Raw genomic sequence first — 19,963 nt, 5'->3', positions numbered from 1 at the left:
GATCTGAGCCAACGACATCCACTGCATTAACGTCAGGGGAACAGGAAACCTCGACAGCAACAGAGACATTTACATTTAGAGCTGGTTTTTCGGACAAACAAGCAACTCTGTTGTGTTCTGAAATACAACGATCCCCGTCCGGGAAACGTTGTATTTCAAAGGACCCTGAGAAAGTGGCCTTCAGAGGACTACTATCCTGTAAGGATGGGACCAGCGAAACCAAAGCTTTGGCTGTCACTTCAGCCACAGCTTTGGCTGCGAGATCAGCCGCAGACCAATCTTCCCCAGCCGGGTTAGATTTTTCTGCGACTGCAGTCTCACCCTCACGTTGTACCATCGTTTCTGAACAAACCTCCCCAGCCGGGTCGGTTTGTCCAGAGACAGTACCATCGTCCTCTGTACTGTCTCGTTCAGAGGACGAGATGGAGTCCGAGGTCCCAACATCCAGCGAACAAACCTCCCCAGCCGGGTCGGTTCGTTCTTTGGAATTGGATGGAAATCCATTCCAAAACAGATCGTCCTCTTCATTCTGATCGTTTTCTTCGTTGCCATCCTTACCTGGAAAAAAACGATCGCACACTTTCTTCATCCCAGTCGTCACGGCATATCCGATGCCCCAACCAACCGGGAATATCAGGGGAACAAGCGCTGTCGCAAAACTGAACATTGTTGCTTTACACAATTGTGAAACTCCAAGAAATGTAGAAATGTCTGGATCCTGACTGATGCTTAGAGATTCCAGCATTCAAGCATTAGAACTTCTTTGATCTACTGTGATGTACATAATGTCACCTATGACCTCATCAGTGAGCTCACTGGACTTCTGGTGCAACGCCTTGCTTCTGATCGTTGCTATGGAAATGATCAGCTCAGCTCTGCATGACTCAAGCTGGCATAAATATTTAAATAAAACATTATAATTTTTATTTTACATGAAGAGATTAAAGGATTTGTATATGATTTAATTTTTGCTTTTGTGGTTTTCCATACCTGCTGTGGTATAAATGTTCTGAAGCCTTTTTCCACTATAATTTTTAATTACAATTACGGAAATTTATTAGGATTATTAATGTATTAATAATTGCACAGTGCTAGGAACAGTCTGTGACTTATTATATTTATTTGTATACATTTTCGCAGACAATTTAATGCTGTGACTATTTTACGAAACATAAGAAACAACAGGATCCAGCCCTGCACTTATACATCATTTTATTGAGGTCCAAAACTTAGAAGTTCTTGTCTTGCGTCATTCAGGAGTCTTGGGTATAAAAGGGCTTCATGATTGTATTTCAAAGGCAGATTTCAAGAACAACTCGGGCAAGAGTTTGGGTCAGACTGTGCTATTCCGGGATGTTGAGGTGTGCAGGAATCTTCACTATATATATATATATATTATAAGTCCCTATGTTACGGAGAGAAAGCTTCTTCAATCAAGACAGGGCTCGGATGTCTTTTACTGAACATTTCTGTTCAGTTTTTATTGAGGAGAAAACGGCCCATGCTGATAACGGCAACAGCTGTTCGTTACCTAGCAACTAAAATCAACAGAAGCAAGACAGTGACAAAAGACAGAACCAGATCCTGTTAAGCATCCTTCAAAATAAAAGACTTCCTCTATCCAAATAAATCACACTTAAATATGTTTCACTTCACCTTTTGTAATTATATACAATCATGTTCAATTCAATTAATAATAATCATCATGTAAATTTTGGTTGACATATAATTGTAAATCAGCCACTTATCATGCAAATTATACTTAACATATAAGTGTAAAGACCAGTGGCGGAGCTAGACTTTTAAAGTTGGGGGGGCCAAGGGGGGGCCAGGACTACCTCTGGGGGGGCAACATTTAAAATGTGTGTGTACATCTATCTATCTATCTATCTATCTATCTATCTATCTATCTATCTATCTATCTATCTATCTATCTATCTATCTATCTATCTATAATTTAAAAAAATAACCAAACTGAATATTTGGTTATTTTTAAGCCCCTCTGTCATTTGACATGTTATAATTAACACCTTTGACTGGCGCACATGGAGACATGATAGACTTTATGCAGAGTTCATCGCAGAGGAAACTAAAATCAATCAAATAAAAGATCCTTTCTGAATATCATCTCATGGACACTGAACTAAATGCGTCTTTCTGACCGAGAGCTGACAGCGTGTTGAAGAGTTATGGACACCTTGGTTAGGAAGCTCTGGTTTGACAGGTAACAATATTTCGGGTCGGACCAGAATTATTTGCCTGATGGTGGTTCGGGCTTCTAATGAGTTTACATTTAATGAGTTTGCAGCACACAGAGAAAACCTAAAGAGAATGTGATCTACTTATTGTAGTTTAAGTAGAGGAATAACAGCTGACTGTTGAGAGAGGAAATAATTTAAAGTGCAGATCCGTTAGGCAGAAACAAGCGCAGAGCGCTGGGCAATAAATGCGCGTAAATGCTCCACCGTTACGCTCCAACTAATCACACATGAGATGACAAACGCCAAATATACAATATATAGTTACACTGCTTAGTTAATGGTGTTTTAAAAACAAAACCAGTAAAAACTAGTTAATATGTCAGATTCCCTCCTCAGCCTCGTCTTGATAAGAACAGAGAGCAGTCCGCTGGTTTCTGTCCAGACTGTGGTCAGCTGACCACTTGGTGCGCAGACAGTTTCAACTTTACGCACAAAGAACATCGTGGAGCTCATTATTAATCATACTAAGAACAATATCAGTCAGAGAATCATCTCTGATCTGGACGCTTTAACGGACCAGAGACTTTGGAGCTTCTAGCTCAGCTGATCCGCTTCTGCGGAGTTTTTCTCCCGCTGAGGGAAATGATGCGGGATCAGGAAACGATCAGAGTTCTGTCGTCTGCTAATCACGTCATTTCGTGAATTGTTATCTGATTTCAAAAACGTTCTAACAGAGAAATAATAAATGTTTCGTTTGATGACTACAAATTGGAAATAAAATTATTTTTTTCTTTGACGGACAACGAAAAAACTCTAGCGCCACCTCTCCTCCAAACTACGAACATCGTCGGCCCCTCTTCGGTTTTTTCTTTTTTTTGCGGAGGATCAATAAATAACTTATTGGTGTTTTACAACCACCAGGTATGAAGTGCTTTAGCCTTTGAGTTGCACCACAGCGCAGCACAACTGAAACACCCAGGACAAGAATTTCAGCTTGTTTTTATGAGTACAAAGGAGGCTGGTATCGCGCCTGATCTAAATCTATTTATTTATGTCACATGATATATTTCTTTTGATATATTTATTATTGTTTTTCTTCTTTAGATATTAGGTTGACTTAGAATGATTCCAAATAATGTACAGGAATAACCTGGTGCTGTTACATGTCAATCATCTGGGGGGGCCACTGGGGGGGGCAATCAGATGACAGGGGGGGCACTGGCCCCCCTGGCCTCCCCTCTGGCTCCGCCACTGCTCATTAGTAAAACTCAGCTTCTGAAATCTGCTTGGCGAAAGTCCAAATTTACAGTGACATCTGGTGGTGAATACGACACATAACACCACATTCAATTTCTAGTCTTGAGACTGAAACCTTTACAATTTTTGCTCTTATAGTTAAACCTAATAAAACGTGTTTAGAGCTGTAAAAGTTACACAACCTTTCCAGAAAAAAAAGACAGCTCTACACATAATGAATATCTCCATATGTTTTGTGGTGGAAATCCAATGCATGTATTCCATGAAAAACAGAGCTTATTATTTTAAGAGTCATTGTAGAAGATCCATTGAGCTTATGGGCTGCAGACCCCTGTTCTAGGCCATTTTGTCAGCTCAGTTCAAATGGGTTTAGCTTAAATTATGCTTCCAGTAGTGAAGGTTCTCTCTATTTGCCAAAGCCTTTCTTAACTAAGAAACTTTTTTCTGCTACTTTACAGGTCCTGGTGAACTGTGGCAATCAGCCTGAATGGGAGTAGCTGACCAATCTTCCCAGAAGTGACCTGAATCGTTAGAGCTGGGGGAAACCTGCTGCAGTAAAAACACCCACTGAGAGCAAGAGAAAAGCTCTTTGGAGCTGGAAACATTTTTGTTAAGTGCCCAAATCCTTTCAACAGACTTTTCAGTGCTGAGGAGCAAGTGACTCTCCTTTGAGGTTCACCCACACGATGGTGCCCTGATGGAGGGCTCCAGTATACCATAAGGGGTCACTGTGGTCAGTGGACCTTCATTTGATTTATTACTTCTTTTTTTTTTGTTTTTGCTTTCTAACCTGATAACTTTTTTAGCTTTTTATGCATGAAGTCATTATCTGCAGAGATGTTCTGTCTAACCAACAATTCACTGTTTTCTCCTGATGACACTCTGGGGCTCATCCTGGGTGACCTTGAGATGTTTCCAAGGGACAAGGGATAAAATGTTCCTCAAGCGTAAGCAGGACTTGCCCTGGAGTCTCCTCCCAGAGGAGAACAATAGGTTGTTGTTATTTATTTTGCATTTACATTCAGCGTTTTTAAAATAAAACGATTATACGTTTCTACAATTTAAAATTGAAGTTGTGTTTATTTATTGTCTAAAAGTAAATCTAAGCGGACAATTTTATTTGTCCCCCAAGACAAATGCCTCAGCAGTGACAAAAGTGCTGATTTTATTCTATGAGATAATTACCTCATCATCATAATATGTGCATCTGAAAATATTGATAGCAGGGTTTCCATGATTTCCATAGTTTTGGAAACCTTTTTTCACAAAAGTTTTAAAATATTTTTTTTTTTCTTTGTATCCTTCATATTTCATCAGTCAGGTCTGTTGAGGGGCTGCACAGTGGCGCAGTTGGTAGAGCTGTTGCCTTGCAGCAAGAAGGTTCTGGGTTCGATTCCCGGCCTGGGGTCTTTCTGCATGGAGTTTGCATGTTCTCCCTGTGCATGCGTGGGTTTTCTCCGGGTACTCCGGTTTCCTCCCACAGTCCAAAAACATGACTGTCAGGTTAATTGGCCTCTCCAAATTGCCCCTAGGTATGAGTGTGTGTGTGCATGGTTGTGTGTCCTGTGTGTCTCTGTGTTGCCCTGCGACAGACTGGCGACCTGTCCAGGGTGTACCCCGCCTCTCGCCCGAAACGTTGGCTGGATATGGGCACCAGCACCCCTCCCGACCCCACTGAGGGAAAAAGGGTGCAAGAAAATGGATGGATGGATGGAGGTCTGTTGAGGAGACGATGGTGAAAAGAACAAAGACGTGTCAGGACATCCTCCAGGACAGCAGGAGGCGCTAAAGCACAAAGCCTGAGAGGAAAAACAAATTGAGACATTTAGAAATGAGAGGAGCAAACTACTTTAGTCATGTCTGACTGATTAGTAATCAAAAGAACAAAAACAAATTACACGTTTAAATTTTACCTCTTCCATTAAAATGTATCACAACAGAAATTTGTCAATAAAATATTTATAAAGTATGCAATGTTTGTAATATATGCACAAACAATAGATTTCTATGTCTCCTTACCTGATGTGAACATTTTCATCATTGTGTCCATTTTCACTGCCAGGCCCCAAACAAATACCTTCTTCCTCCAGTTAGCTCCGACAGTACAGAACATCTGCTGACAGTCGTAACATCTGAAATATATCAGGACACATTTTTAAAATCCCAATATAATGCAATATAATGGGTACATCATAGACTGTTTTGAAGTGCATTTTTCACATTTCAAAGACTACTTAAATCGACACCTCTTTTAATAGAAATGCCCCTTGTTTCTTTAAAACTGTCATAAAAAGCATCATATTTCGTGTAAATTATGACGAAACAGAGTGTATCTATAGTCCAGACTCCAGAGATAATGGCTGTCATGCTCACTTTTCCATTGTGGCTGTCGATATTGAGTGGAATGACGCCATCTCCACTGTCTCTGAGCAGGAAACTCCCATCTCAAGCAGGACCTTTTTATATGAGAGAAACTCTTTGTCCTGTCCAAACACACTGTCCTGGTAAACCTAAAATGGTGCAACAAGTCAGAAAGAAAGGACGAATTTTAAATAATCACATAATAATCACAGAAATTTGACTAGCAAAACAAGTCGCTCCGATGCTGCGAAGTGAATCATTTTTTTCTATTGTTTCTGTTTTGCACATGACCTGTCAAAACAATGAAAGACATTTACTTGGTCTTTATTGACAGATTAGGTTTCTACCAACAAATCAAGATTCTGATTTTAGATTGCCTCAACTTGTTTGACTACGTGTCAGTCTTATTTTAAATAAAAGACACGCTTTATAATGTTACATAATTTAGTTCAGAGTTATAATTTAACCAAAAGAAACACTTGAATATAAGAAACATATTAAATATTATGCATCCAATGACTGAACCAAAAGCAGTAAATAGAACCAACAAATAGAACCTGGTGGAGCCTCTCTTGAAGGACTTTTTATTTTGAATGTAGAAGTTTTAGGTTTTTCTGTGGATAATGTCTACATTTCTAATTTCTGCAAATTTACACATCGCACTTTACAGTCTTTAATTTTTTTAAACAAAGGCCTTAGCAGTTCTATTAATTTTACTGTCACTACAGTATATATGTGTTATGCACCTGTTGGGTTTCCCGGGTTACTGACGTAAATGGCTCTGGGATCACACTGCCTCCTAGCGGTCATTAGGGCGCGGTGCAGCTCTTCCAGGTCTAAGGCCCATCCTCGCTCCTCCGTCAGCCTGTAGGGCACCAGTTTCACCCGCACTTCATCCAGCAGCATGGGTAATGTGTGTGGACATGGCAGGGGGGCCAACACACCAGTGTAAGTCTGTCCACTGGTGTGTTTGCTGATATGTGACAGCAAACATATCATCATCTAATTAAGACACTTTCCCAACTCAAACTGCCAGGTTAAAATATTTGTAAATTTTTTTTGTAATATACAAATGCTTAACAATAACTGATACCAATTTATTTACAAAAGTTCTTATAAAATGAGTTCACTCTGAAGGTCAAATCAAGGCTTTTCACTTTTTTTTTTTACAATTTGTCAAATCCAAGACATTCAGGTTAAGATTAAAATAATAAACTCGAGAAAACGAGAGATTTAGTGAGTTTGGGTGTTGCATAGACTCCCAGCCCCCTATTCTGTTCAATTACAGGGCAACAGTAGGGAGGAACAACTCTCTGTTAACATAATGAAACATCCTGTAGATGTATTATGATGTTGCATGAGCAGCTGTCTGCTGACGGTGTCTGAGAGAGACAGGAAAGAGAGAAAGACAAACACTGAAGCAGTGAGCTTTAGCTGCGGGGCCTGCAGCGCAGCATGCTTTAATTAAAATTAGGTTTTTCTCCACTCTGGTCAAGTATTGATTATCAGGTTTAAAATTCAAAGCAATTTTAGGATGTTTTTTTGTTTAGGTGTTTTTTTTCTATGCCAAGTTTGTATCCTTTGGATCTCTGTCAGTGATGTCTGTCCTGGATCCGCAGGTGAAAAGACCGAAGACGTTTCAGGACGTCCTCCAGGACTGCAGCGGGAGCTGAAATGCAGAGTCTACAAAACAAACAGAAAAAATATTTAGAAAATGTTAGTTTTACATCAGATAGATAAACTCCACATGACTGAAATCTATATTATTACATGTTCATTAGTTAAAAATAGAACTTAAAAGAAAAATACACCTTGGAAGATCATAAACCAGATTTAACAAGGTCTTTGAAAACTAGAGTTAATTAATAATACAAGTCATTTAAGTCTAACATAAACATGCTAATCATCTGAAATATTCAGTCCTCACCTAATGTGGTACTTTTCATTGTCATGTCCGTTCTCAGAGCCTGGACCCAAACAAACACCTTCCTCCTCCAGTAGCTTCTTACAGTACAGAACATCAGCCTGCAGCCCTGATCTCTGTCATATAACAGACTTATCAATTATTGACGTTTTACTAAAAAAAATAAAAATGTATGAAAGGCTCGGTCTATTGAGTTTTTGGTAACATATTTAACTTTTTTTGTTTTGTTTGAAGCTGACCTTAGCCTCTTGTATGATTTCAGCAGGTAAATGCAGACGAGGATAAAGGAAGACTCCGCCCATCGCCGGCTGGCAGCTCATCCCTGGAACGCCATTTAGAAACTCACATGCTCGTTGAGCGTTTTGGGTGAGAGTTTCCACTTTCTGAAGAATTTCCTTTAATGAATAAAGCAAAGACGTTAAGAAACAAAGATACAATAGAAGAGAAAGCACACCTATATTTTAGGCATATTCCATTAATTTCTCAGTAGCCTATATATAGATGATGTTGAGTCCACTCAATCTATTCCAAATCTAGCTGTGATGAATGAGATTGCTATTCAACCTGAACATCTTATATGTCTTATGCGTCCAAACAGTGCATACCCTCAGAAATATGCATTTTGCAAATATGCACTTAAAAAGTGTTCTCCTTACCCGAGTAAATACTTTATATGAAGCATCACCAGGTGATGGTGGACTGACCATGATTTCCAGTGCCAACTGTGGTAAAACTGGAGGGCTGGAAGGACCCTGCATGCTCGTTAAAAAGTTTTTGACCAGCAGGTCCATGTTGATGACCTCCATATAGCCTCCTCTCAAACCACACCTAAACAGAGAAATTACAAGTCAGAAAAGGTCCACCTAAATAAGATAAGACAGATATATTATATTAATAGCCATAAATATAATTTACTAAACAACTAACCATGAAAAAGAAGAGGAAAAAACAAACAAACTCAAGTTTCACGTCCGGGGCACAGGGCATCATAGACAGGCATACAGGACCATACATAGACATTTAGATGTTTTAAAGTTATTTTTCATTCCAGAATCCCAATTTTGACACTTCAAAAAAACCTCATTATTTCTCCATACAAAAGTTGACTCATTAGTTATCAAACTGGAACTTTACAGACTAATCAACTAAAAAAAACGAAAAACACAACATAGGAGAACGCCTGGAGTGTAAGTATCCGATTAAAGGAAAAAGTTTCTCAATAACCATAAAGTCACTTAAGCAAAAATGCATTCGTGTTGCTGTTGAACCACTGGTCACACTCACTCTCCCATTGTGCCTGCCGATATTGAATGGAACGACACCATCTCCACACTCTCTGAGAAGGATGCTCCCATCTCAAACAGGACTTTTTTGTATGAAAGAAACTTTTTGTCCTGTCCAAACACACTGTCCTGATACACCTACGATAATGTGAGAAGGTGAACGAAAAGAGCCAAATTTTTATTAGTAAGACAAACAATTAGCCTGTTCAGGGTGTACTTACCTCTTCCACTAACAGAACGAGCCGCTCTGATGCAGCGAAACGAATCACTTCTTCTATGGTTTTTAGGTCTTGTACATGACCTAACAGAACAAAACACTTTTCATTTGCTTCAATGAAATAAAATTTGGGAAAAAAGTTAATTACAAATGTTAAAGTGAATCTCCCAGCAGGATGAATAACTTTGGTTCTAAAGTGCCTGGTGGTGGTGGTGGGACTCTGAGACGTCTACCTGTGGGGTTTCCTGGGTTACTGATGTAAATAGCTCTGGGCTCACAGTGCCTCCTGGCGGCCTTCAGGGCTCGGTGCAGCTCCTCCAGGTCTAAGGCCCAACCTCGCTCTTCCAGCAGTAGGTATGGCACCAATTTGACCCTCACCTCGTCCAGCAGCATTGGCAGGGTGTGTGGACACGGGAGGGGGGTCAGCAAACCTGTCTGAGTGGACCCCTGTCCACTGGACAGCAAGTGCAGAACCAGCTAAACGCAGCCGTAGATAACAGAATAAAACATTTAAAGTTGCATCATGAGGTATCTTGCCTATATTTCAGTTCCAACTGTCATACCTTTAAGGTCCTCTGGGAGCCGCTGGAGAAGATGATGTCCTCTGGATCTGAAGCCACACCACCGTCTCTCCTTGTGATGAACTCGGCTACAGATTTCTGTATTTGGGGTATCCCACAGGAGGAGGCAGAGTAGGAGCCTGCCATGGTCAAATCGATCAGGTTTTAAAGCAGAAACTGCTAGAAATAAATCACACGAGATAAATATATTTTACCCTACCAACACTGCCTCCATTACAGGCACCCAGCAGCTTCTCTGCCCTCTGACGAACATCCACAGGAAAGCTGCTTTCCTTCAGGAGCTCGGGGTACAAGCAGACTGCCAAGACCTGAGAAAGCAAGCAGAAGGTGACAGGCTGTAAAGACAAACTCAGGGAAACTGTTTGTCTTAAAAAACTAAATGAAAAACTAAATGCTTAGTACCAACCTGGCGAGCAAACGAAAGGGGCGGCATCCCGGCCCTGTGGGGATCCCCACAGCTGACATCGATTACCCTCTGAAAAGGTTTCTGCTCACCCTGAGAGGAGAGGAAACATGCCAAAACTTTCACAAACTCTGTGACAGTGTATGTTGCTCCCTACTGGAGCCTAACCAACTCCATGTGATTAAGCTGGATCAAATCAAAATAGAACATGCAGGTAGAAAGCATCTAGGTTAAATATGAAGGAAAGAAATCAAGTTGCACAACTCATCAAACATCACAATCAGTCACATCTCATGTGCATTTATTCCACCTGTCTGAACTCTGATAATATTATGGTTTTGTATCAGACCATAAACTAACAAGACTCATATCTTAATTGCTGTCCTTGAAGGATTATGACCAAGCAGACTTTAATGCTCTCTGTGTTTTGAAAGGACTTCAAATGCTAGGCTAATGAAAGCTTCTACATTTACAATTTTCTGAAGCCTGAACCACACAAGGAGGAACCTGAAATTAAAGACTTAAAACAGTTAGGAATACATTTCAAAATGGAGACTCCTATTATTCAGTAGTATGTAGGTTAATCTCAGTTAACTCCATTAACTATCTACAGAGCAAGTTAAATGAGCCATTTAAAATGTGTACAGATAAAAATCTATGAAGATCTGAGCTTACAAAATAACACTGGCTGATATGGTTTCCTTCAAAGAAAAAATAAACCCTGCATTATGAAGAAAAGTGTAACTGCATAAACAGCTGAGTATGCTTTTGTCCTCTAAAAAGTGTTGATGTTAAGCATGAACCTTCAAGATTGTGGTTTGATTAAAGTTTAACCATGAAGCTATCAGACAAAGAGCCTTTTCAAACAGTTATGGCTCCAGTTTAACTTTCACCTCTCTATAAACTTTGGTCAATGAATGAAGCAACCTACATATTCAGCTTTTACCTCATACGCCTACAGCTGTTATACATTTCTTCTACACTGTTCAATATTTTATTCTGTTGTACACTGTAAAAAAAAAAGTCAGTAAATTAACGATAAAAGACCAACAGTTTTTGACCGTCATATCCAAAAACATTTCATTACCGTAGAAGTTACATGGAACTACCGTAAGTCAAAACTGGTCAACAGGTCTCCAACAGGTCTTGGATATTTATCTCGTCAATTATTGACGCGAAGGGGGCACCCGATGCGTCAACATGTGACGCTGAGGGTACCTGCCCAAGCGTCAACATGTGACGAGTTGGGAGTGAGAATGTGTTGCCTGTTGGAGTTGCTAATAACTCACCTGTGCGATCTGCTCAGTGATCCGTGCAGCCAGGCTCTGCAGGCTCACAGGGTCTCTGATCCCAAGGACCCTCGGGTTCACATCCTTCATGGAGCTCATCTCGGTTCATCTGACTGAGGAACAGGGCGACACGCCAAGCGGGACGGGAAGGAGGCGTGTGTTCAGGAAGGCAGAACCTCTTGTTGTTTATCCAGACCAATATGTTTTTGGCTTTGTAAAACCAATTGGAAGAATTTTATTTAATTGCATATTTTAATACAATTTCATAAAACTGATTTTTATAAAGCTTATGTAAAACATAAAAGTTTTATTTCTTTGTTGAATTTTTTTAATCAGTTGTCTGCTTTGTCACAAATTTGACAGATTCATACAGAGGCTCCAATCAAATCCTATAGTTCTGCACACTGGCTCTTTCATGTCTTGCAGTTTCTCCTCAACAAAAGACAAAGAATCTTCAATTTTGCAATGAATTCCTTTTACTGTATCACACAGTGTGAATCCAAATGTTGTTTTTAACTCTTTGCTGATGTTTCAGTCATTTATCAGATATGCGTTAGATATATTTCAGCCACTTTGTTCAACATGTGTCCAAAAATAATTACCATAACTTTTGTCTTTTTGTAGTATGAGACAATAAAAGGACAAGATTAATACATTTAAAAGTATTAAAATAATTTATTTAAAATAAATAAAAGCTGTAAGCCCATTATTTTCATGTGTTTATTTTTTTAATCCTTACAGGATAAGTTTGAGAACAAATTCTGATTTTTAAGCTGTTTAGAAAACATCAGTGCATCATACAACAGAATATTTAGGTGGATGTCAGGAGAATGGAATCAACATTTTGAAAATGAGAAAAACAACCAACTACCAAATTTACTTATCAGGTGAATAGAAAGTTTAGGGTCAGCAAAGAACTACATAAATATTTGCATTTTCTTCTATTGTGTATTTATTCACATAAGCATTATTTTATAACAGTCAAATTCTTAAAACAGCTACTCTTGTTCATATATTTTCATGGTTTTCTTATCACAATCCAAGCAAGTCTGAAAAGCAGTTCACATATGCATTGTGTTTTGACATGGAAGCGAAACCTAACAGTAATTTTAAAAAGGATCCAGACTTTTCTGACTAATAAAAAGGTAAATACGTTTCTCCTTCAATAAAAGCTTTTTCTAACATTATTCTAAAAATGTCAGGAAAGAAAACAAATATCATTTAAATATGATCTTTCTGCTTGTCTGATGTGGCTTTGGTGTATTTCCTCTACTGGTGACAGCTGGTTGCTTCTCCGCTTTGTCCTACACAATTCTGTTAAGTTTTCTGTCAGAGAGGCGAAGGTGGAAGGAGGAAAGGCGAGACAGAACCTCCTCCAGCGTGTCAGGTGGAACCAGAATACATAATCTAAAGCAAACAAAAGAGATTATGAACCATAGTATTTTGCACATATTGTCTGGCTCCAGCTCAGCTGGGTTTTGTCTCATCTTGTTTCCTACCTGAGATAATGGCTGCCACTTGTTCCATCGTCTCCTGCACCTACGATCAAATCCTCCTCCTCCAGTAACATCTGGCAGTACAACACATTTGCTTCCAGTCCCAGCGTCTGAAAACAAGGCCATGTGAAAGATTACAACAAAAAAAATAAAAGTTTCCAACACAAGACCAAGACAGCAGCTACAAGGAAAACCACAGCATGTTTTTAAAATGTTCAACTAAAGTGTATGCAGTCAATTTATTTATGCCCATTTTTGTGAAATACTGTTTACTCTTACTCTTCTGTGTTGTCGTTTTATATCAGTTACAAATTCTACACCTTATTTTCTCTTTATAAATGGGATTAGCGAAAATGTAATGAAATTAAATGTCATTAAATTAAATTAACAACATTGGCTTGCTCCTTGATCTCAGCTGGTAGATCCAGATGTGGGTAGAGGTAGATTCCCCCCATCGCCGGGCGGCAGCTCATTCCCGGTAGATCGTTCAGCAGCTTCAGAGCCCGCTGAGAATTTTGGGCCAGAGTGGCTCGAGCCACGAGAGTCTCCTTCCAAGAAAACATCATCCAATAGAAGAATATTAGAAAAGGAAAAACATTAGTTGCTGTTGAGGCTTTGGTTTTGCTTTTACATGAACAAATGTGTTATATGAAGGGTCGCCCGGACTGAGTGGGCTGAGCATGAGATCCAGTGCAAGCTGTCCTGTGACTGGTGCATTGATGTCAGTGCAGAGCATGGTGTCGACGAAATGCATCACCCCTGGGTCCATGTTGACCGCCTCCATGTATCCTGCTCTGAGGCCACACCTACACACAGGTCACCAGGGGGATGAGTAATGGAAATTAGAGCTCAGAAAACATGAAAATCCTGTGGGAACTTATTTAATTCTCAACATGTGAACACAAAAAAAACTGTCACATTATCAATTTCTAAAATGAAATTAAATCAGCGTGAACTTGTGATGTCTTAGCCATTCAAGGTAGAATTGTTAAACAAAAACAGCTTTCAAAACTATACTGCTCAAAAAAATAAAGGGAACACTTAAACAACACAATATAACTCCAAGTAAATCAAACTTCTGTGAAATCAAACTGTCCACTTAGGAAGCAACACTGATTGACCCGACTAGGGTCCCCGTTGTCAATCAGTGTTGCTTCCTAAGTGGACAGTTTGATTTCACAGAAGTTTGATTTACTTGGAGTTATATTGTGTTGTTTAAGTGTTCCCTTTATTTTTTTGAGCAGTGTATTTTAATGGACTATTTTGAAAGCTGTTTTCATTCTCATTATCAAATTATAAAATATTGAATTTCATTTCATTTCAATTTAATGTCATTACCGCTTATTTCTCATGTACCCTCTAAAAGAAAAGAAATCAACCGAAATAGCATTGTTTGAAGACTATACGATTATTTTCCATTACCAGTGTTAAAACAATATACAATTCTCAAAACCATTAAACATAAAAAACAAATCATAAAAAATTGTAACAAAACAACTACAACTATTATTTCTCAAGATTTAAAAGATATAATTAAAGTATAAATTAAAACACGGTGACATTATAAGATTTGAATAAAGCATTTGTCCATTCTGAGACAGGATGCATCATTTTAACTGAAAATAAGAATCAAAGTAAATATTAAAGTTAATGAATAAAAATAACTCATTTTAAAAATGAAACTATTTTCAATCATCTATACAAAAATAAAAATTAAATGAATTACAATTAAACAGTGATAATCATGTTATTCCACTTAGCACATTTTTATATATTTTTTTATTTTTAAATTGTGGCGTCTGTACTTATAAAACTGCATTATGCATGATATTTTTCATTTTGTCACCAATATTAATATTTTTAAAGGAGAAATATTGAAAATGTATCTTCAGATTTGAAAAAGAAAAATCATTTATATTATTTTTCATAATAATAATAATACATAAATTACTATGCTTTGTCACAATACTTATTTATTAATATATTTTTCATTCAATCCCATAAACTAAAGATTTTAAAAATAACTAAGATTCAAATATTGAAATAAAACAAAACATTTATGTAAAAAGAAAGTTGAATTGAGTTTGTCTCAAAACTCCAAGCCAGTTTTTAAGTCAATAGTATGGAAATCATTCCCCATATTTTACTGAGATTCTCTGAGATCTGACTTCAACTAATGAGGAAGGGAAGAGAAACTCACTCTGCTACACAGGCGCAGGATAAAGAGTGAAAGGAGACCAGCTCCACAGTGTCTCTCAGATGTTCGTCCATCTCAAACAGAACCTTCTTATATGAAATAAACTCTTTGTCTGGTGCATAAACACTGTCTTGGTAGACCTAGAAGGAAAAGCAGAACAGCTCAAAATATTCTCCTGATTCTGAGGAGACATTTTATCATCACCTCATCAACCAGCAGAAGGAGTCTCTCCGCTGCTACGAACTCAATCACTTCCTCTATGGACTTCCTGTCCTGCAAATGTCCTGAAAACAGAAAACAGCAGCTTCCTCAGGGTTGATAACGAGCTGAATTTGGCTTGCATACAGTGAAGTGTGCAGGCCGCCTGCCTGTAGGGTTTCCTGGGTTGCTTATGTAGATTGCTCTGGGCTCGCAGCGCCCTCTGGAGGTCGTTAGAGCTCTTTCCAGCTCACTCAAGTCGACAGCCCAGTTTTCCTCCTCTATCAGCCGGTAAGGCACCGCCATCATCCCGGCCTCGTCTAGTAGAGGAAGCAGTCCGTGCGGACAGGGCTGAGGGATCAACACGCCAGTCTGAAGTCGCCCTTCCCCTCCAGACAGCAGCTTTAATATTACCTTAAAACACAATGACAAACTTTATTCTCCCATCGGAATTTAGGCAATAATCTAACCAATTTTGTTACTTCGATTTTAATAACTCAGGATTGGTCAGGTGCTTTTAATGTCCTTCATAGAGAAGCAGAAGTTTCTGACTTGGGAATAGGAAATTTTGACAGATATATATTATAGCCTGATCTTTTTACTTTTCTTTTTCTTGATAATGATTACATTTCTTTTGAGGTAGTTCCTGTTGCTCATTTCTGGAACCACACTAGAATTTGCAAATGTGCCATTTTTCAGATGTGGGCAAACATTAATAAAATTGCAGAAGCTCTGCTCTTCTTTACGTCAGGTCATCCACAAGCGTTTTGTTGTTACAATATCCTTTTAAAGTTCTTCATAAACAAATCTTTGTCTTACCATCACGGCTCTCTGAGCTCCAGAGGATATAAAAATGTTTTTAGCATAAGCAGGAACACCTTCATCTCTTTTCATGATGAATTCGGCGATAGTTTGTCTGATGTGAGGCAGTCCAGAGGAGGCAGTGTAGGAACCTAAAGATCAGAATAAACAATCAGTTAACTCATTAAACCGAGTATTAGAGAAATATTTAAAACTGTATCCATATTCTGAGCTATAATTAGAAGATGGCTGAGATGGATGATACCGTAAGCAGTTTTTTCGGGGATATTGTTTGTTTTGTTGTTTTATATATGTACAATTTATTTACGTGTGTACTACTTATGCTGTGTGTGACAGTATGACATTTTTTATTGTTCGGTTGTTGCATCTGATCATGTACTAGAAGTTGCAAGATGGTGAAAATAAAACTCATTTTTATTTGGTCTCTCTTTCAGCTGAGAGAGATGACGACACAAAGACTATCAAAAGCAACAAAAGAAATTGGCCTTTATAAACTTGCTGGATTGAATTTCTTTTTTCTTAACCTCTAGTTTAAGTAGTTTTCTTTATTTTTCTGTGTTTTAACTTTTGCATATTTAGTTGCAGCACTTTGAGCTTTTAAAGCCTGCTTTAGTTAGTTACTGTAAATGATGGGCAAATCAGTTTTATGTCGACAGCACAAGGAAGAAAGCTCAGTAAAATTTGGGTTTAATAAACGGTTTTGTTCATGTTTTGTTTTTCAAATCCTCACCCACACTTTCACCATCACAAGCCTCCAGGAGCCTCAGGGCTCTTAGCCTGACGTCCAGAGGAAGATGTTCATCACTCAGCAGTTCAGGGCACAAACACACCGCCAGCACCTAGAAAATGGCATCAAATTCAAAGAGGAATTGAAGCAGGAAAATATGACATATGCATGATGTTGATGATTGTTTAAAAAAATTATTCTTTCCTGATTGTCACACATTACATTATTCACAATTAGGAAAACCAAAATTATTTTTGTTTGATTAATACCAGAATAAGATTATTTTCCAAACAATATTTTGTTTCTTTCATCAAAGTCAAGAATAAAGCATTTTCTTTTTTCCTTTTACACTACATTACTGTGGTCAGGTGAAGCTTCTCATGTTTGCTGGAGTTTTGGTCCATTCCTCTTGACAAACTGTTATGACTGAGTCAGCTTGTCTTACTCAAACGCACCTTTCCAGCTGTGCCCACTAAATCTCTAGGACTGATATCAGGGTTTGTTGTGGCCAAATAATATTTACCATTAGAGCTCCTAGATTTGATGAATCCATTGGTGTTGATGAACTCATTGACAAGATATCTGCTTTTGGGATCGTTCACATTAGGAGTAAATTAAAAAAGGATTTTTGTCTGAATCAATTTAAGGAATATAAAAAAACTCACCTGGCGAACAAATGAGATGGGTTTCATTCCTGCTCTCTGGGGATCACCTGAACTGACGTCAATCAGCTCCTTGAAGGATTGTGGCGCCCCCTATATGCGAACATGATATAAGGCGGCACATCAGTTTTAAAATACATCTCCTTTTCACAATCCATTATAGGCTTAAGTGCATTTAGAGGGATTTTCATATTCAGGTTTTCACTTCTACTGCACTTGGAAGCAAATATTAGATTGAAAAACACATTATTGTTGATTACATTTGTTCCACTCTTCTTTACGATGTGCCTCAGTTAAATTTGCAGACATGACTTTCTGCTCAGGACTCTCTTCGGTTTCAACCACAATGCTTTATTCAGGTTAAGTCTGGACTTTAACTAGACCATTGCAATACATTAATTATTTTTTTGTTTTCAGAGACTCTTTTTAGGATTTGATGCAATTATTTTATATTTGTGTTTTCTTTTTGTGGCAAATTTTCAGTTGTTGGACACACTTTTTTTTGTCTCATTATTTATTGGCCATATGATATGAGATTTTTTTTACTTTGTCTTGACATATTAAGCCTTTGGCTGGAAAAAAAAATGGTTTACTGTATTTACCATACCTATCAGTAATTCTTACTAAATGAAAAAAGATGGTTGGGCTTACCTTGATGATGTCTCTGGTGATGTTCTCAGTCAGACTATGCAGCCCACTTTGAGATGAGAGTCTGATCCCTCTCACTCTGGGATTCACTTCTTGCAGGGACGTCATCAGCTTTTGCATCAGATTGTCAACACTTCTAAGATAAACAGCCTTTGTTTCTTTCAAGGTTTGAAGTCTTTGCCGTAACTGATCTAAATTACATTTAACAAGAGCTAAATGTAATAGCTCTAAATGTTTAGCTCATTCCCAGATTCATCCTTTTAATGTTTGTTTAATAAACTGCGTTTCTGTTTGTTCAGCCAAAAAAAGCATACATCTAACCAGGTTTGATTTAAACAGGGACATCCGATAGTTGGCTAAAACTTATCAAACTTAACAGCTGTTAAGCTCACTTTATACTATGGGAAGTTGTTAAAGTAAGCCAACTTAAATGCAAAAACAAAAAACTTGAGTGCCAGAATTATAAAAAAGAAAAACATGCAACTAAACTTCTGCAGGTTATTTGTTTAAATATACATTGTTGTCAATAATGATGGATTATATTTTTTAAACTAATCTAATGAAATTTATATAACGACTTATTCTTGATGAAAAAAAAAAGTCTAAAGGTTTTACTGATTGATCTCAAAACATTGACAACTTTAAATCTAATTTTAATGAACCATGTGGGTCTTGAATTTAAATAACATAAAAAATTTATTTATATATATTTTTTTAAATACTTAAACTTAACTTACTGAGATTTCCAGAAACTGCTTTCTTTACTCGATGTATTTTGTCTGACAGCTGCTATTGAGTTCTTGGTGAAGGTCTCTGGACTGCTGTTCTCAGAACATTGGATGAATGTTTAGCTGATATATAGTTATATATTTATCTGCTCTCTAACTTGTTTGATGTATAATCTTCTCAATTATTTCAGTTGGACTTACAACTGAACTCTGAGCTGGACTTTAGACAATGTTTTGTCTGGTTTGTTTTCACCCTTTTGGAGGCCAACAGTTCTGCTTTATACAGCAGGGACATATTGAGGTAGCAAAATTTACCCAAATTACAAACAGAAAAGCATCAGATGTGAACATCTCTTAGTTTTTCATATTGACAAGAAATTAAGAGTCAAAATTTTAGCTGCTAATAACATTTAGGAGAACTGGAGTTAAAGATTAAACATGATCTGATCCCTTTGCCAGACCATTTGCAGCATCTAAAGCCCATTTTTCTGACTTGATGGGTTGGAGGTGAAATGTTATCAATTGTTTACAGCAGCAGAAATGTATGTGGTTTTAATAAATCACTCAGCTGCTTTACATCCATCGTATGTTTGTAAGTATTACCTTAAAGCTCCGGCGCAGTCTTCTGACAGGTAAACAGGTAGGGATGTGTAAACACTCATATTTCCATCTGTGTGATGAAATCTCCAGACCACATAATCAAATAATTAAGCAAATTTCTTAAATCAATACTTGGCTCGATAAATAATCATCCTCCCTTTATTTCATAGCTGTAATTGTTTTACCAAATAAAGGCTCTGTCTTCTTTCTGGATTTAATTTATTCAGCTTTGTCTTTATTTGGCATCGTTAGTTTTTTTAACTTGTCCAAAGCTTATTTAGGAGTCAGACTGTTGTCATATACAAGTCATTCTCACCTCCAAAATGACATATGGTCCACATTATGACCTCTGTGAGTTGAGACACATAT

The 19,963-nt window shown here is 37.9% G+C and overlaps 2 protein-coding genes across 3 annotated transcripts; both read right to left on the bottom strand.

The window, feature by feature from the left end:
• Window positions 1–7,243: 7,243 nt before the first annotated feature.
• LOC103463414 (alanine aminotransferase 2-like) lies at window positions 7,244–12,081 on the bottom strand. Its single transcript, XM_008406740.3, has 11 exons — window positions 11,517–12,081; window positions 10,231–10,320; window positions 10,024–10,132; window positions 9,807–9,943; window positions 9,477–9,720; window positions 9,248–9,327; window positions 9,028–9,164; window positions 8,400–8,571; window positions 7,983–8,138; window positions 7,747–7,859; window positions 7,244–7,502 (listed from the first exon to the last, which is right to left on the bottom strand). The coding sequence occupies exons 1-11, from the start codon at window positions 11,613–11,615 to the stop codon at window positions 7,412–7,414; spliced, it is 1,428 nt and encodes a 475-aa protein (XP_008404962.2). The 5' UTR covers window positions 11,616–12,081; the 3' UTR covers window positions 7,244–7,411.
• Window positions 12,082–12,167: 86 nt separating this feature from the next.
• On the bottom strand, window positions 12,168–19,920 carry LOC103463413 (alanine aminotransferase 2-like). 2 transcript variants are annotated; one of them, XM_008406737.3, is made up of 12 exons: window positions 19,004–19,920; window positions 18,270–18,457; window positions 17,622–17,711; window positions 16,960–17,068; window positions 16,227–16,360; window positions 15,578–15,821; window positions 15,414–15,493; window positions 15,213–15,349; window positions 13,644–13,818; window positions 13,405–13,560; window positions 13,016–13,122; window positions 12,168–12,923 (listed from the first exon to the last, which is right to left on the bottom strand). In XM_008406737.3, the coding sequence occupies exons 2-12, from the start codon at window positions 18,384–18,386 to the stop codon at window positions 12,821–12,823; spliced, it is 1,452 nt and encodes a 483-aa protein (XP_008404959.2). In that variant the 5' UTR covers window positions 18,387–18,457; window positions 19,004–19,920; the 3' UTR covers window positions 12,168–12,820. The 2 variants fall into 2 exon arrangements, with proteins under 2 accessions (XP_008404959.2, XP_008404960.2); XM_008406738.3 differs by having other exon boundaries at window positions 18,270–18,402.
• Between the last annotated feature and the right edge of the window lie 43 nt (window positions 19,921–19,963).

Source organism: Poecilia reticulata, chromosome 4, assembly GCF_904066995.2.
Source record: "Poecilia reticulata chromosome 4, P_reticulata-male-v2, whole genome shotgun sequence".
Classification (NCBI taxonomy): Eukaryota; Metazoa; Chordata; class Actinopteri; order Cyprinodontiformes; family Poeciliidae; genus Poecilia; species Poecilia reticulata.
The sequence above is the reverse complement of the archived record's forward strand: the minus strand, read 5'-3'. Positions and strand labels throughout refer to the sequence as shown.

Coding starts and splice junctions, on each gene's coding strand:
- LOC103463414 (XM_008406740.3), bottom strand. CDS start 11,615: ATGAGCTCCATGAAGGATGTGAACCCGAGGGTCCTTGGGATCAGAGAC. Junction 9,328..9,476: donor TAACCCAGGAAACCCCACAG/GTAGACGTCTCA, acceptor TTGTTCTGTTAG/GTCATGTACAAGACCTAAAA. Junction 7,860..7,982: donor AAATCATACAAGAGGCTAAG/GTCAGCTTCAAA, acceptor GTTATATGACAG/AGATCAGGGCTGCAGGCTGA.
- LOC103463413 (XM_008406737.3), bottom strand. CDS start 18,386: ATGCAAAAGCTGATGACGTCCCTGCAAGAAGTGAATCCCAGAGTGAGA. Junction 15,494..15,577: donor CAACCCAGGAAACCCTACAG/GCAGGCGGCCTG, acceptor TTCTGTTTTCAG/GACATTTGCAGGACAGGAAG. Junction 12,924..13,015: donor AGTGGCAGCCATTATCTCAG/GTAGGAAACAAG, acceptor TGTTTGCTTTAG/ATTATGTATTCTGGTTCCAC.